The sequence below is a fragment of the Periplaneta americana genome, chromosome 3, assembly GCF_040183065.1.
Source record: "Periplaneta americana isolate PAMFEO1 chromosome 3, P.americana_PAMFEO1_priV1, whole genome shotgun sequence".
In the NCBI taxonomy this organism is placed as follows: domain Eukaryota; kingdom Metazoa; phylum Arthropoda; class Insecta; order Blattodea; family Blattidae; genus Periplaneta; species Periplaneta americana.
Genome location: NC_091119.1, coordinates 94,840,298 through 94,856,390, shown reverse-complemented (window position 1 = coordinate 94,856,390; position 16,093 = coordinate 94,840,298). Strand labels below are relative to the sequence as shown.

Here is a 16,093-nt window from a genome sequence, read left to right as displayed (position 1 = left end):
ATGGGCTTTATTGCATTATGTTACTTGTTACCAGAGAAAAAGAATAGTACTACTATTGATGTCAAAAGTGATTCATAATATACTGTAATCTAATATAAATTCTGTGGTGTTATTACAGAAGCTGATATGTGCAATTTCGGCAAAAATATTTTATTGTCTACACATGTTGCAAATAGTGTTTTTAACGTGATAGCAAAACATGGTATGCCTACTCTAACTGAAGCGGTGAGATCAATAACCATTCAAGTCCACTTCTGGTCATTCATTTTCTGAAAATTTGAAATTACATTTTGGATATTTCCACAAGTGTTATAAGTTAGTATACTACTTTGCCTTGCTCTCTAAAACAACCAGAAATATTACGAGCAAAAAATAATAATTAGATAAGAAATAAAAAAAAGTTTTTTGCATTTTTCTCGAAACTTGTGTGTAAATTTACTTGAATGGTTATTGATCCCACCGCTTCAATTAGTAGCCAATACAATAAAACTTCATTTATACATTTCTCACTTAATTATACGTGTTGGCAAAATTCCTATAAGTTACTTTCCATGTTACCGGTAATTTATTTCAGTTTTATGTTTTTCACACTTATACGATCGTATTTTAAAACCTGAGATGTACAAAACTTCATTTAGTATTTACTCGAGTATTTTTCGCAGTTTTTTGGGAGAAAAATTCGTTCCGAAGTAGGAGTGCGTAAATTACACGAGGAAATAAAAAAAGATATGACATGACAGCAAGAACTTTTCGAGACTATTAGCGAATCCTTCTGTTTTTGCCAGTATCACACATGCAATTCTGAAACACCAAATTTCTTTTTGGCAGCACGATTTTCATTTTCTTCCAAATACAGAATTATGCCAATTTTAAAGCTAGCCATGTCTAACTGTTATATTTCATTTTGAGCAGTTAAATTAATCTCGTCACCAGTACTCAACACCTTTACTACGCAGTGGAGAAATGTTGACTCTGGAATGCGAAAGTACTGTGTCATCAGTCTGTGTGCCATCAATGGCATCACGCTGCATTAGAATAGGCATAGATCCCATTCATCTGCTAATTCCCGCCATTTAGGAGAACCAATCAGGTTGAGAAAAGAAACAAACCTGATGCCAACTGGGAGTTTGGTGATCTTGGCAACAAACAAACTCTTTGTTACAGCTGATCAAGGATGGCAAGTCACGAGGTGCACTGTGGTGATGTCATACTTTTCCGTTTTAACTGACCAGTTAAAATGAAAGTAAAAAATTTGAACATTTGGATGCGAAAATTACGCGAGGAAAAAAATAAGGTCCAAAACTGATGTTTAAAAATTGGGGTGAGAAAATTACGCGAGTAAATACACACGTTCTAATTAAATTTTGCTCGAAATTAGCTTTGCCTTGAAAATGTAAGAAAGCAAAACTACCGTATTTATTCCAATATAACACGCCATCGAATATAATACGCACACCAGTTTATTCTAAGAGCCAGAAAAAAAAATACTTGCGAATGTAATAGACCTACACATGTGTGCTAAAAACCATTTAAGATTAAAATTATTTTATTAAGACAGGTTATAAAGGCACTTCCTTAACTCTAGCTATACATCACATTCGTCCTCATTTGCAGTATCAGAACTGAAACTTCTGATTAGCGGGTTCTGGGTTGGTGTGAAAACGTTGATTGACAATGACCAACGTCATGCTACTCTTTCATCAGTAATTATTGGTAAATTCTTTTGTTCAATTTATGTCGCGCAATTGTTAAAAGCTATATTCATAAAATATCACAATAAAAGAAAAAAAAATGTTATTAAGTCATTCTCGCAGTTATAAATATTATCCGTATTGACTGTTCGCAAAACTGAACACTATTAGGAATGAAAAGTGCTCAAAAGAAGAGAAAACACGAACTCGCAGTGTCTGTCAGTTGTTTCCCACCATATCTTGCAACATAAATAGAACGTTAATTTAAATTTGTTGGAGTCTGAGTGTTTGCATGCAAATATAATATGCACCACAGTTTTCAAGATATTTTGTATAAAAAACCGCGTAAATATAGTTCGATATGTGTTCATTGTTAAGATGTGGCCGGCTTTGAAATTAAATTCGAAGCTGCCCATTCTTGTCTCTGAACATGCCGGCTTCAATAAATCTGTTATGTGCCAGTGAGAGAATCAATTCAGAGAGTGGAGAGAAGTATGCAAGTATATGCAAAGCAGTAGCGGACAGTGGGTTTGAAAGTTGGGGAGGCCAAGACGTGAATGGTGAGAATATAAAAATATAAGGCCTGTGACGTACCGTGCCTCATTACCAAGCACAGAAGTTATAGGTTTTAAGAAATTAAAATTAGGTTTTCCAATTTATGTTTTAGGATTTTAAATCTTATGTTTAGGAATTTATATGATTTTACGGGAAAAAAAATAAAAATAAACAACATACTATTAATATATTACAACGGCTTGGTAAAGACTGCCTCTCTTTAGGACACTACAAATCCTAACCTACGAATTAGGTCTTTTTAGGTCATATTGAATTTAAGAATGTTACGCTTTGCTACATAAAACGAATAAGAAAAGCACTATTTCGAGAGTAAGGAGATAGCAACAAAATTGATTCGAACCTAAGAATCTGGGGCTTGCTCATTACCAGGCTTCGAGACTTGGGACCCGATACAATAAGTTTACTGTGCATGTACTATAGGTTGTTGATTCGCTGCAGGTAGTGAAAGGTAGAGATGTGTTGAGGTAACAAAGTTGCTATTTAGAATAGAGTATGGTAGTATGGGGAAACACACACATATGGACATTCTGAAAGTAAATATACATTACACAATGACAATGTCAAAAGAATGTAAAAAGCATTTATTCTCCTGTCTTTTATAAGCATTTGTGTTTAATTATACACAGTGTTAATGGTGGAAATAAACATGTAGCAATTTTAATTTCTTCATTTATCCTATTGGTCGTCTTTAGGAAGTGCAATTACAGTACCGAATTGCAATGCACTACAAGACATATTTTCAGTGTCTCAAACGTAAATCTTTTTCGGTTATCTGCCAAACATAGTTTGTACTGTGACAAGCTACGCTCTACGTTGCATGACGTGATAGGAGCAAAACGAAGAAACCTAACATCATTGCAGTCTCTAAGAGACAGTCTTTTATTCTCGGGTGACTCTATGTCCACTAATTTGCTGTTTGTATTACACAATGTTCCATATCCGTTATTTTTACATAAAATTGATTTCCACTTCTGTTTTACACGTTCAGTACCCGGTGTACATGGTGTACTTAATTGTGTGTGTCATTTCCTCAATTAATTTGAGGGCTTCTGGCATCTCTTGCTCTGACTTTTCTATAATAGTTTCAGACACAGTTTTAAAATAGGTTTGTATGAAAACCAAATTATTTGTTAGAACCTTCAAATCCAGAGCGTTTTCCTTTGTGTATTTGTTGTCATTCATTCTACAGTACCCCTACCCACTGTACGCTTTACCACTATACTCAGTACGCCGTTATGTGGATTTCCCACTGAACTGCTCTATTGGGTCCGAAGTTTCGAAGTCTGCTCATTACTATTACATAGTCTAATTTTACAGCAAATTAACTCGACGTTCCTCTTTCTTCGCAAACCGATCAAATAGGTCACAACATACTGATTAACTGCTACTAGAAGAAGCTAGAGACAAATCTGCATTTGTTTCTAAACTCTCGATATATTTAAAATACTGTATAAGTAAATACATCTCGTAACACAAAAGAATAAAATAACAAGAACACCCGCAAACAAGAGAAAATCTAACAACACAAATGAAAAATTTTACGGAGGGAGAGAAAACTAACAACACGTGACTCAACTTTCTAAAACCAAGAAGAGAGAAAGAGAGAGAGCTTTCCAACACAGCCGAAACCAGCCGTGACTATAAGCAGTACAGTTGTCAGCGGTGGGTAGGACGTCTCCAAATTGGCTCCCCTCGCACGTTCTATCAAGTTTAAACACTCTTCTAACCAGCTATCTTATTGGTTGAACTGCTGTTGTCATGGTTACTGGGGAGTAGCATCATGTAGCCGACTCCTCTCTCCCGCTCTCGCTCTCACATAGACACAGCAGGCTGCTAGATGTCGACTATACAGGTTACAGCGCTATCTGTTATTTTTCAGTACGAATTATTTGTACTATCTACAGTATAGCAAGCGGGCATCACCAACTGGATGTGGTCGACTTTACGTAACTTACAGTACATCTTAGTCGTAGTGAATAGTAAAATTGATATAAAAGGAAAAATGTTAGTCATTTGCTGTAACTTGTCTGTGATTTTAATTCAGCTGAAATTATTACTGCCATATTGTGTTCTGGTAAAATATTAGGGGAGACACGGCCTCCCTTGCCTCCCCCGAAAATCTGCCGCTGATGCAAAGGGAAGAAATGAAACATTTTAACCAATGACCAAAGCTGTGACCTCACTGAATACAATTACTGTAACATCCCTCCAAACTGGAAATATTTTGACAGTAGACTCTACCTGATATGACGAGAAGGTTGCTGATTGGTTTTTGAATTCCGATGACTGGAAGGAAGAGAAAGTGTGTTTGTAACCGATTTATTTTTGTAAAATAATCACATATTATTAATGATTAAAGCTATTTTAGACGTAATTAAATGCCATTTCAGTTATACATTTTTCCTTCAGATTTTTCATAAAAATGTATAGGCCCTAAATGAAGTTTTACTGTACTAATACTTCTTTTAATGTCTCTCTAATCTTTTCTGAAAGAGTAAACTTTAAAACTGCTCACTTGTAAAATAAGGAAAATGTAAGTATCAGCTTATGCCATAACACCACAGAATTATGTTCTCTTTGGACATCAGATATTTTTATTATAAGAGCAGAATAAATTTCTTACAGAAGATTTATATTTTTGTTACGGTAATATGTTATATGATATTACCGTATAGATATTTATTGTCATCAATTCGTCTACAAGTAGTGGTGGTCCTTCACATTTCTGTATTCGGTACCACCACTATTATTTTTTTAGAATATTCTTACCTTACATATATTTTAGTGCACTTCTATCTTCTTTGATACATAATATAATTATGCTCTTACAGTCGTTTATATTGCCAATATGCACACACAATTGTGTCAGTCCCTTCATTTGTCTCTATAATAGTCTTATCTTCGAAAATGGCTCATCTATTTACCACTCTAGCCTTCTTGTTTCACACATTTAATTTCTAAAATAACACCTCTTCATACTACATTTCTTCCTAAATTATTTATTTACAATCCACACCATGGTAATTATTATCTGCTAATCTAACCAATACCCATTCTGTCTACCTTATATACTCAGCCATCCTATGTACTGTATTTCACTTATCCTTATTCATTAACTATTACAATATTTTATTATAATGGTTCTTCACTATTACAATTTCTTTCTCCTTAATAATTCTGTTCCTTCTTTACAATCATTTTCTTTGTTTATCAACATTACACCTGGCTATACTCAATACCTTCAACTCACACTATGTTGTATGGTAATAAATAAAATTATGTATGCAACTTAGCTCAGGATCAGAAAAATATGGGGTATATAGTCAGGAAATTAATAGAAGAACTTAATATGTGGGGAGCAACGGTAAATTCTAATAAATCTAAATATTTATTAATTGGAATCACAAAAATACAAAATTTAGAAATTGAAGGACAAATAATTATAAGAGGTTACGACGAAATAGAATACTTAGGAGCAAAAATAAATAAAATGGAAATTATGAAGAAGAGATTAAACATAAGAATAATAAAGGTAAATTTGCTATATCAACTTTAAATGGAGTGTTGTGGGATAAGAATATAACAACATCAACAAAATAAAAAAATTTATAACACAATTATTCAAATTATTACTCTTTAAGGAGCAGAAATTTGGCCATTAAAGGAAACAAATAAAGCTAAATAATTATTGGCAACGGGAATGGATTTTTAACGTCGAGCTTCCAGAACCTCAAGAAGAAAAGAAAATTAAAAAATAAGTTATTAGGCAAAAAATGAGAGTCAAAGACACAATTTTGGATGACATCTCGACAAATCAGTTAAGATAGTATGGGCACACGCAAAGGGTGAATGGAGACAAACTTCCCAAAAGTGTATTCGACTGCATATCAGAAGACCAAGAACTAGTCTACCTGGCGAGATGAGATAACAACAATGATGACATCTAGGAATTTGGAAGATGATCCATGGCACAATAGAGAAGAATGGAAAAGAGCAATTGGAAGATGTCAAAGACTTGAAACCCCGATACATATATATGTAGAGTCAGCCTGGGTAGCACAGTCGGTATAGTGCTGGCCTTCTGTGCTCAAGGTTGCGGGTTCGATCCCGACCCAGGTCGATGGCATTTAAATGTGCTTAAATGCGACACGCTTGTATCAGTAGATTTACTGGCATGTAAAAGAACTCCTGCAGGACAAAATTCTAGTGACGCTGATATAACTTCAACAGTTGCGAGTGTCGTTATATAAACCATAATTTAAATTAAATTTATATATATATATATATGAAACTTATGTGTGGCATGGATATTTTGCACTCGTGTTATTTCAGAGTGAGCTGTATAGCTAGTGCTGAGAATCTTTCCACTCATGCAAGAAGTTCTACGTTACAAGTTGCATGCGTAACTACTTATTTTATACTAGTGACATAGATTTATCCTTCGAAGAGGTGGAAAAATTCAAATATCTTGAAGCAACAGTAACAAATATAAGTGACACTCAGGAGAAAATTAAATGTACAATAAATATGGGAAATTCCTGTTATTATTCGGTTGAGAAGCTTTTGCCATCTAGTCTGCTCTCAAAAAAGCTGAAAGTTAGAATTTATAAAACAGTTATTTTACCAGTTGTTCTGTATGGTTGTGAAACTTGGTCTCTCACTTTGAAAGAGAAACAGAGATTAAGGGTGTTTGAGAATAAGTTTCTAGGATAATATTTGGGACTAAGAGAGATAAAGTTACAGGAGAATGGAGAAAGTTACACAATGCAGAACTGCATGTCTTGTATTCTTCACCTGACATAATTAGGAACATTAAATCCAGATGTTTGAGATGGGCAAGACATGTAGCACATATGGGTGAATCCAGAAATGCATATAGAGTGTCAGTTGGGAGGCCGGAGGGAAAAAGACTTTGGGGAGGTAGAGACGTAGATGGGAGGATAATATTAACCCATTACTGCATAACATCCTAAAAATAGGACTTGCGTAAAATACTGATTTCTATGGAACTTTTTCTTGTTTAGTACGGTTGGAGGCATTGTTTAGAAGGTAAATTATTATATTGTATTATGGTGTTGCAGTGTCTGAATTCCGCGCGAACATTAGTTCATACCAGCTAATTTTTTACAAGATAGCCGGATAAAAGTATTTTGTGATGCACCGCGTGTAAGTTCATTCTTAGTTACTCTGTAATGGTGATACAGATATCTGATTTTTATTTTCACATAATGAGTTGAATACTTCAGTTTTCATGTGGTATACAACAACAATAAAATTTTCTAATATGTTGCTAGGTATGAGGTGAAATAAACTGCCGTCCTAAAAATAGGATGCCATGCCGTGTGCACTCTTGTAGTATTCTTTATAATATGTATATGGTTTCCATTGCATTGTTTTATTTCTAGTCTAACTGTGAGTGAAATTCTGGGGTTAATGGAAAATCAAAATAATAATAGTGAGAGTCTAATATATGTGACCCCTCCAGAAGTTTCCCATGATACAGATAAAGACTGTGATAAATCGGACGACGAGCATGAGGTTTATTTGAATAATATTGGCAGTAAAATGCTACTTAGTAAAGCGGAATTACAAAAAAAAATATGTAATGATAATAATGAAGATGACATTGTTGATGAAAGTATGCCAGTCTTCTAACATAACAGTTGCAACAAATGATTTTGAAAGTACATTAGACAAAAATGAAGCTGAGGTTTCTCGCACAAGTTATTGCCGTCCGAAAAGAAGGAAGATAATATATGAAAATTTCCAAGACGGGAAGGTAATTCCAGGCTAGATGGCTACAACTACAACTACTACAACTACAAGTACTATTATTACTACTACAACCACCAACGTACCGCGCTGTGGCACCGTGGTCTAAGGCATCCAGCCTCGGACTCGCGTTACGGAATGCGCGCTGGTTCGAGTCCTCATGGGGGAAGAAATTTTCTCATGAAATTTCGGCCAGTGTCCACCCAACATCATCAATCTGGTTTCGGAAACCAGCTATAATGGCTGGGAAGGGGGGAATCCTCGTGCTAACCACACGATACTGCCATTGTGGTTGGATGATAGTCCACCTCTCTTTTGGCATGTGGACGTGAGACCAGCAGCTGGCTAGTCGGTCTTGGCTCGTCACGGGCTGTAGCGCTACGGATTTTTTTATAATCACCACCATCAGCACCAGCGCTAGCAGCAGCAATAGCAGCACCATCACTAGCAGTAACAGCAGTACCAGCAGTAACACAGAAACAGCAGCACCAGCGTTGGCAGTACCAATGTTAGCAACAGCCGCAACAACAGAGTGGTGGTCCATCTTCGCTTATTTTCTTGATGTTGCCATAGTAAATGCTTGGTTTCTGTACAGAAAATTGAAGCCTCAAAACTCTTCAGAACTGCTCCTCAACTTTTGCCGTCTCCTGGCTTTTACAGTACTGAAAAGGCATGGCGTCAGTTCCCACTAAGGAAAAATTGTTCCCATTCCACAAGGAGACATAAGATTCGATGGTCAACACCAATGGCCAGTTGAAAATGAAACTCAGTGAAGGTGTGCTAATTGTACAGGGAAAGCAAAGTTCATCTGCAGCAAGTGTCAAATTGGACTTCACCCTAAATGTTTCTACCCTTACCACACAAAATAGCGTTGTACAATGCGTAGGTATGTGTGAGAAGTGCAGTTGAACCACTGATTCTAATATGTATGTGTATTTGCTACATAATAAACACATAAATACTATTTGAACTACAAAAAGGGGTTATTCTATTCAACTACTGTATCACTGACCATTATGCATAGCGTCCTATTTATGGGACGGTCCCTAACTTTTACCCCAGAAAGTAAATAAAGTTAAAAATGGTAAGAAAGCATTCTTAAGTCACCAACTAGCAAACTTAAACTCAGAAACGCATTTTTCAAGTCATTAATAACTTTATGCAGTAATGGGTTAAAATGGATTTGAGGGACGTGGGATATAATGATAGAGACTGGATGGAGAATGCTGGGTTTGCAGTGAAAGACCTGTCCTTGGGCAGAATACTGAATGAATGAATGAATGAGATGATCAATTCGGAAATGCAGACAAGTGAGCGATACTATAATAAAAATCTGACTGTGCTAAATGAATCTGTTCTGATAAGTGTACCTTTAGATACCATTATTTCATCCTGTGAAATAATTTGTTGAGTAGAAACAAACATTTTAATTATTATTATAACTGACCAGTAACACAGCAATAAAATAATTTTAAATCACGCTGAGATTTCAAATAATTCATTATGACTAACTAGTATTATATAAACTAAGAAGGAAAATAAATGCAATAATAAAATTACTAAGATACGATAAAAGATGTACAGTACACTTGGCTGAAAGTCCATTATGTGTTCGCGAGAAATTATGACACTCATGCTATGCATTCATGTCATAAACATATCACTCACAAAAATAATGTTCAATTTAAGCCACTTATAAGATAAATAACTATTACCTGCTCTTAGAAACATATGACTTCGGCCAGGCAATATTAAATTTATTTCTTGAACCTTTCACGAGGAAATTGTACAAAAACCAATTTGTTAATCTACCTGTTTCAAGTATTCTATGTTATTAAATTTGAACGAAACTTCAACAAATAATTTTAATAAATTATAATGCAGAAACAGGAATGAAACATTTGTCCTTTCAAAATTTCGCATAATAAAAAATAATGGCAGTGTAACCAAAGCTACGAGATTTCTACGAAGTTTAAACACTAATATTTACACAAAAAAAAAAAAAAAAAAAAAAAAAAAAATGAAAATCATTTTGTGTCCGGTAAACTGTACAAATTATCAAGGTTTTTATTGTTAAGACCATCAGACTTGTCAAATCACAAGTGTGATAAACACAAATATGGTGTTTTTTATATAATAGATTAATGTTTTCGGTTCCATCGAACCATCATCATATCATAACAAATCTATGGACAACTTATATTATAAACAAACAATGAAGACATAAGTCTTAAATGTGAAGTAGACCTGAGTATATAATATGTACCTAAGTATATGGGGTGGACCATTTAAGTTGATACTGTACAATATCTCCAAAACTAAGCGTTATAGAAATAAATATCTTGAATAAAAGTTGCTTGATATTATGGGGGAAAGTAAATGCCATTTGTCGTGTTTTATTTCGAGGACGTTGTGATGGTTATTTTAGGGTCAATTTAATTTTTTTAAATAAGAACCTATATTTTTTATGTTGTTTTCTCATTCCTCATAAAAAATTAAACAACTTTTGTATGAAGCACTTTGCAATTGTTCTTACACCAACGTAAATAACAACAAAAATTATGAATGGCTGTGTACGAAGAGCGCAATGAATGGTTGGACCCATTCGAAACAGTCCAGCATCACAGTGGGTGAGGAGGCAATGAGACATTGTGTCCGTTGTTTTGTAACCATTTGTGGACCATTTACATTGATACTGTCCAATATCTCCAAAACTAAGCACTGTAGAAAGAAATGTCTCGAATAAAAGTTGCTTGATATTATGGAGGAAAGTAAATGCCATTTGTCGTGTTTTATTTGGAGAACGTTTGGATGGTCATTTGAGGTTCAAGGTACGTTTTTTAAAATGGCAACCAATTTTTATTTTGTTTTCTTATTCCTCATCACAAAATAAACAGAGTTTGTAAAACCATTTTGTAGTACATGGTTCTTTCACTGGTGTAGACAATTAAACATTGATGAAAGGTAGGTACACAGAGTAACATACTTGGTAACCATGGAAACATAACGACGCCATTTCCTCATATTCTGTCGTATACTTCAGCGCTCCACGATTGTGTTCTGTTTGCAAATCACATAAGCATAAGCATGAAAGTTTGGAGTTTGCAAACTTTCATGTTAACGTCTTATGATAATGTTTATGTCAACGCTTATGTGAATCATTGTGAATGATCCCATTTGGTAGCCTGGGCGCAAACTTCTGTGTTTATGTTACGGTTATATTTAATTTTCATTGTGAATGGGCCTTTAAACGACTTGCATGGAACTGATGGTTGTTACTCGGTAATCGCTAATTGTAGGTACGTACCACCAGTGGACCCACCTGGACTCGAAGGTGACTGCAAGTACACTAACGACAGATACAAGGAATCCGTCCAACCGTGGAAAGTAAATAAAACAACAGACACAATGTCTCATTGCCTCCTCGCCTACTGTGATGCTGGACTGTTTCGAATGGGTTCAACCATTCATTGCACTCTTCGTACACAGCCATTCATAATTTTTGTTGTTATTTACGTTGGTGTAAAAACAATTGCAAAGTGCTTCATACAAAAGTTGTTTAGTTTTTTATGAGGAATGAGGAAACAACATAAAAAATGTAGGTTCCTATTTAAGAAAATTAAATTGATCCTAAAATAACCATCACAACGTCCTCCAAATAAAACACGACAAATGGCATTTACTTTCCCCAATAATATCAAGCAACTTTTATTCAAGACATTTATTTCTACAACGCTTAGTTTTGGAGATATTGTACAGTATCAACTTAAATGGTCCACCCTGTATAATATGTACCTTTGTATTCTATTATATACTCAGGTCTACTTCACATTTAAGACTTATGTCTTTACTGTTCGTTTATAAGTTGTCTGCAGATTTATTAATGATCTGATGATGGTTTAGTGGAACCGAAAATGTTCATCTATTATGTAAAAAAAAAACAGCCTATTTGTGTCTATCACACTTGTGATCTGATAAATCTGACGGTCTTAATAAAAATCCTTGATAACAAAAAAAAGTTTAATGCTTATGAAGAAAGTATTTCTAAAGCGAAAACAGGACAAAGGAGGATAATAAATGCATAAGCTTACATAGTCTTATGTTTCATTTCTCTAGCAACCCAAACTGTCGTACCACAGCATGAATGTAAATGGCAAGGTAAGTAGGACAACAAGTCTTTATTTAGAACCAAATTAATGTTTATGTTGGTAAGATATGCCTTAACAATTCTATCAAATTTAAAACATTAAGTAAGGCAAAGTGATGTTCACTGGGCCTATATTAATCGTAGGCAACATTTCTGAACACATCTGAACCATACACCTACCATGGATAGCACTGTACTTCTTGCCAAGAATCCACACTGGGTCCTTGGTGTGTGGGATGTCATCGGGATCCAGGTGACCTGCCTCTTGGGTCAGGTAAGCTTCAAACATCATATCCATCTTCACGGTTTGTTGCTACTACTGGTCGCACATCCTGCAAGACAAAAGAACTGCAGCTGCCTTTCTGTTGTCTTATTATACATGTGGTATAAGTACATGTACGAACCATCTTAATATAGATATGAAGAAAATTAAATCTAAATACGTCTTGTTATCGTGTTCATTTTAGAAAAGGATGTCCATCTAGGTTCACTCTATATTAAGAACCACACTGAAATAAAGACTCATGTAATGGTTTCCCTTCAACCAAACTAAGTTCTTCTTACCATTGTTCTTGTAGGTATGTCCTGTAATATTTCAGAATGAAACAGATATGATAATGTTTGTTATGAAGTTAAGGTGCAATTAACGTGATTCCTGTTATAACCAATTTTCTTTAATTTCCCAGGAAAGGTCATTTTCCCTTCCTTATCAAATCTAACCTATATCACAATAAACTAAACTAGGGCCTAGGTTAGTTTAGATTAGGTTCGTTTAGTTTATGCTTGCTTTGGGGAGGATGGGAGAGCAATCTTTCCATGGAAATTAGCAAAGTTTCCTAGGTTAGTTTCAGTTAGTGCTAGTTATGTAGGCCTACCTACTGGTACACAATTTTCAATTGGTACCTTCATTATATCGATGGTGCTGAACAGCAACCTCGTATGTCAAAAAAAGTCAAATGAGAGTGAAAAAAGATTTGAATATCTTGAAAACTAATAAATGTCTGACTTTAAATAAGGATATTTAAATTTCTTCTTCTGAAGTTTATATCCATGTCCTGACTTAAGAAGTGTTTGCAGAATCGAGGAAATTTCTGTGATAGAAATGAAGTGTTATTTTGTTCATATTTTTGACAAACGAGGTTGCTATTCAACACTATCGATGTATCTACAGAATGTTCCAAAAGTTCGGGCATTAAAAAATTTAATGGATGATAAAAGAGGTCAAAACAAACATTTTTTGTCAGATAACTTAGGGTCAGCATCATATTCTTAGCCCACTATACGGCATTGGAGTTGGGAGCATTGCGTCACATAAACCATGTCACCCTGCTGGATAGAGCCTGTCCATCCTACAGTTAGAGAAGGTGCTCAAAGCAAGCACCACTGAACCCTGAACAGAGGTCACAGTGACTCACCCAAAGATCCCAGGGATGACCTATATATAGGCCTATATCGAGTTTGTTGCAGCCAAATTCCTGTTTATTAGGCCCTCCTCATCATTTACAGGAGTGGCTACACTAACACAATCATGCGAACCCATAAGAAGAATTCGAGGTTGGTGAAGTCCACAGACCTTGGTGGTTGAGTAACAGGTTCACTATTGTCTCGGAAGACAATATCCAGGAACACATGAACATTACCGTATATATGAAATGTGCTGGGTAGTAATCATCCTGCAAACAAATGCGTTGCCTTACCGCAAAGGGAACCTCTTCCAATAAAGGGGGGAGAGTTTCTTGTAGAAGTTCCAGGTAGGTTTCACCATTAAGATGGGCTGGAAGTAAGACGAGACTAACCACCTTACCAGCTGAAAAAACATCACTCTTGAGTCTAATGCCATCTAACAGCTAGTGGTGCAACACCGACTCTAAGATGTTTGACAAGAAATGTATGACGCAGAATATCTGCATGGAAATATCATATGTACTTCGGTACATTAAATAATTATATAAGAAATGTTTGTTTTGAATTCTTCTACCATTCATCAAATTTAATGCACGAATTTCTGGAATACCTATATGTTCATACTGTATATGAACATAGATAATGTTATACATACAATTCAGCATTTCATACTACTCTTTCTGCACATGGCAAGTATGCATAAATTGTTTTGCGTAAGAAAGACTGCAGTAACAGGCAAAAGAAAAGATGTTCCCGAAGTTTAAATTCCAGCATATCTCCAGGACTGTAATTGGGGGTAAATGATAATATACACTGTATGTCCTCTGTTTATTCTCCATACATTCACCTTTGTGAGTCGGTTTTATGTTTATTCGCTCTTTCGGCAAATTAAAGAAAAATTCCATTACTACAATATTTACACAGCAACAGAGCTTCATTTTCAAAGCAGCAGGCTAGTGTATACATTCAAACATCAACATCTATACTAAAAACAAATTTGTAACCGAAATTTTTCTGGTAATTTTCGCTTTTCCAAAAATAATTGGTGTTAACATGTATAATTAATCATCCTGAAACCGAAAATAACTTTTTTGAAATTTTTGTTTGTATGTTTGTTACCTTTTCACGCGATAATGGCTGAATGGATTTCGATGAAAATTGGAATATAAATTAAGTTCGTTGTAACTTAGATTTTAGGCTATATGACATTCAAAATACTTCATTTAAAAGTGGGGTTATAAGGGCGCCTGAATTAAATAAATCGAAATACCTCGCTTATTATTAGTTTTTGTGAAAAATTTGCATAACAAAAGTTACTTTAAAAATGATTTCCGATAAGTTTAATTCCAAGCAAAATTTTGATAGGACTGATATTTAAGGTTATACAAGAGTTTTAAAATAACAGTACAATACATTTTCACTGCCACCTCAGATTATACGTCGTTGTTCCGTAACTCCTATGTGCAAAATATAAATTTTTTCAGTAGGAAGAAAAAAACAGATTTATTCATTCTATGGCAGTGGTACATAGGAGATCGTGAATTCTTACATTTTCGAAAGAAAGAAATATAATTACATATAATAGATTGTATTATTTGCTGTATAACTATTTAAGTTATTTAATAGAGCAAAAATCTGAAAATCTATATGTCACATAGGAGTTATTCAAGACCGTCTGCAATACGGAGACGGTCTTGAGTTATTGCAGGAACGATGTCGATAGCTATAATGAAATAAAAACAAATGACTCCGCCTATTTAAGGCGGCCTTGACGTTTATCAATATTAATATACATAGGATATATTTTGTGTGTTTGTATGAAGTAATCTCAGAAGCTAATTTGGATAATTCCTTCACTATTTGAAATTTGTAGTTTCTCTAAATGGATGTAATACTACATCCCGGGTAAGATGAAAATAGATCTTTACGCAGGGAAAACTTGATATTCTGTCGAAATATTGTATAACTTGATTATTGCAACTTTATTTGGTCCACATAAAATACTCTAATTTTATACACTTAAATTTCTTTTTGTTCACAGAACATAATAGTTAAGAGTTTTGTCGTAAAGATGAGTATTTTTACTGGACCATACAGCCCATCATAAATAAGCATTTTACCACAGAACTCACCGGAACTGAGTTACTTTAAAAGGTGTCACGAAATGGCGTTCCTGTGCTCATAATTTACCCATATTCGTTTCCTGTGTTTCTTAAAATAATATTTATGTAGGGTACCTCATTTTTTTATTTACATAAACAATGATATACAACCGAGCGAGATGGCTCAATGGTAGCGTTTGAGACATACATTCGGGAGGTCCCGGGTACAAACCCCGTGGCCTACCAATCTGACTGGGGTTTTTCATGATTTCCCTTAGTCATAAAGGAAAAGAAGGATTGGAAAGATACATGCCATGATTCATCACCACCTCAATTACCAATACCAGAAACATTAATCAAAGTCTATAATCAGTTACATGAAAACAAGCCCTACAACACAC

At 34.8% G+C, this 16,093-nt stretch overlaps 1 protein-coding gene across 5 annotated transcripts in view; it reads right to left on the bottom strand.

The window, feature by feature from the left end:
- Atg4a (Autophagy-related 4a) overlaps positions 1 to 16,093 on the bottom strand; it is a 64,447-nt gene that overhangs the window by 31,859 nt on the left and 16,495 nt on the right. For all 5 annotated transcript variants that reach the window (XR_011331301.1, XR_011331302.1, XR_011331300.1 and 2 more), the window contains exon 2: positions 12,367 to 12,518. Coding sequence is in view for 2 of the 5 variants with exons in the window: in XM_069820948.1 (XP_069677049.1) it covers positions 12,367 to 12,484 (118 nt within the window). In the remaining 3 variants the exon portion in view is untranslated. The remainder of the gene's footprint in view (positions 1 to 12,366; positions 12,519 to 16,093) is intronic.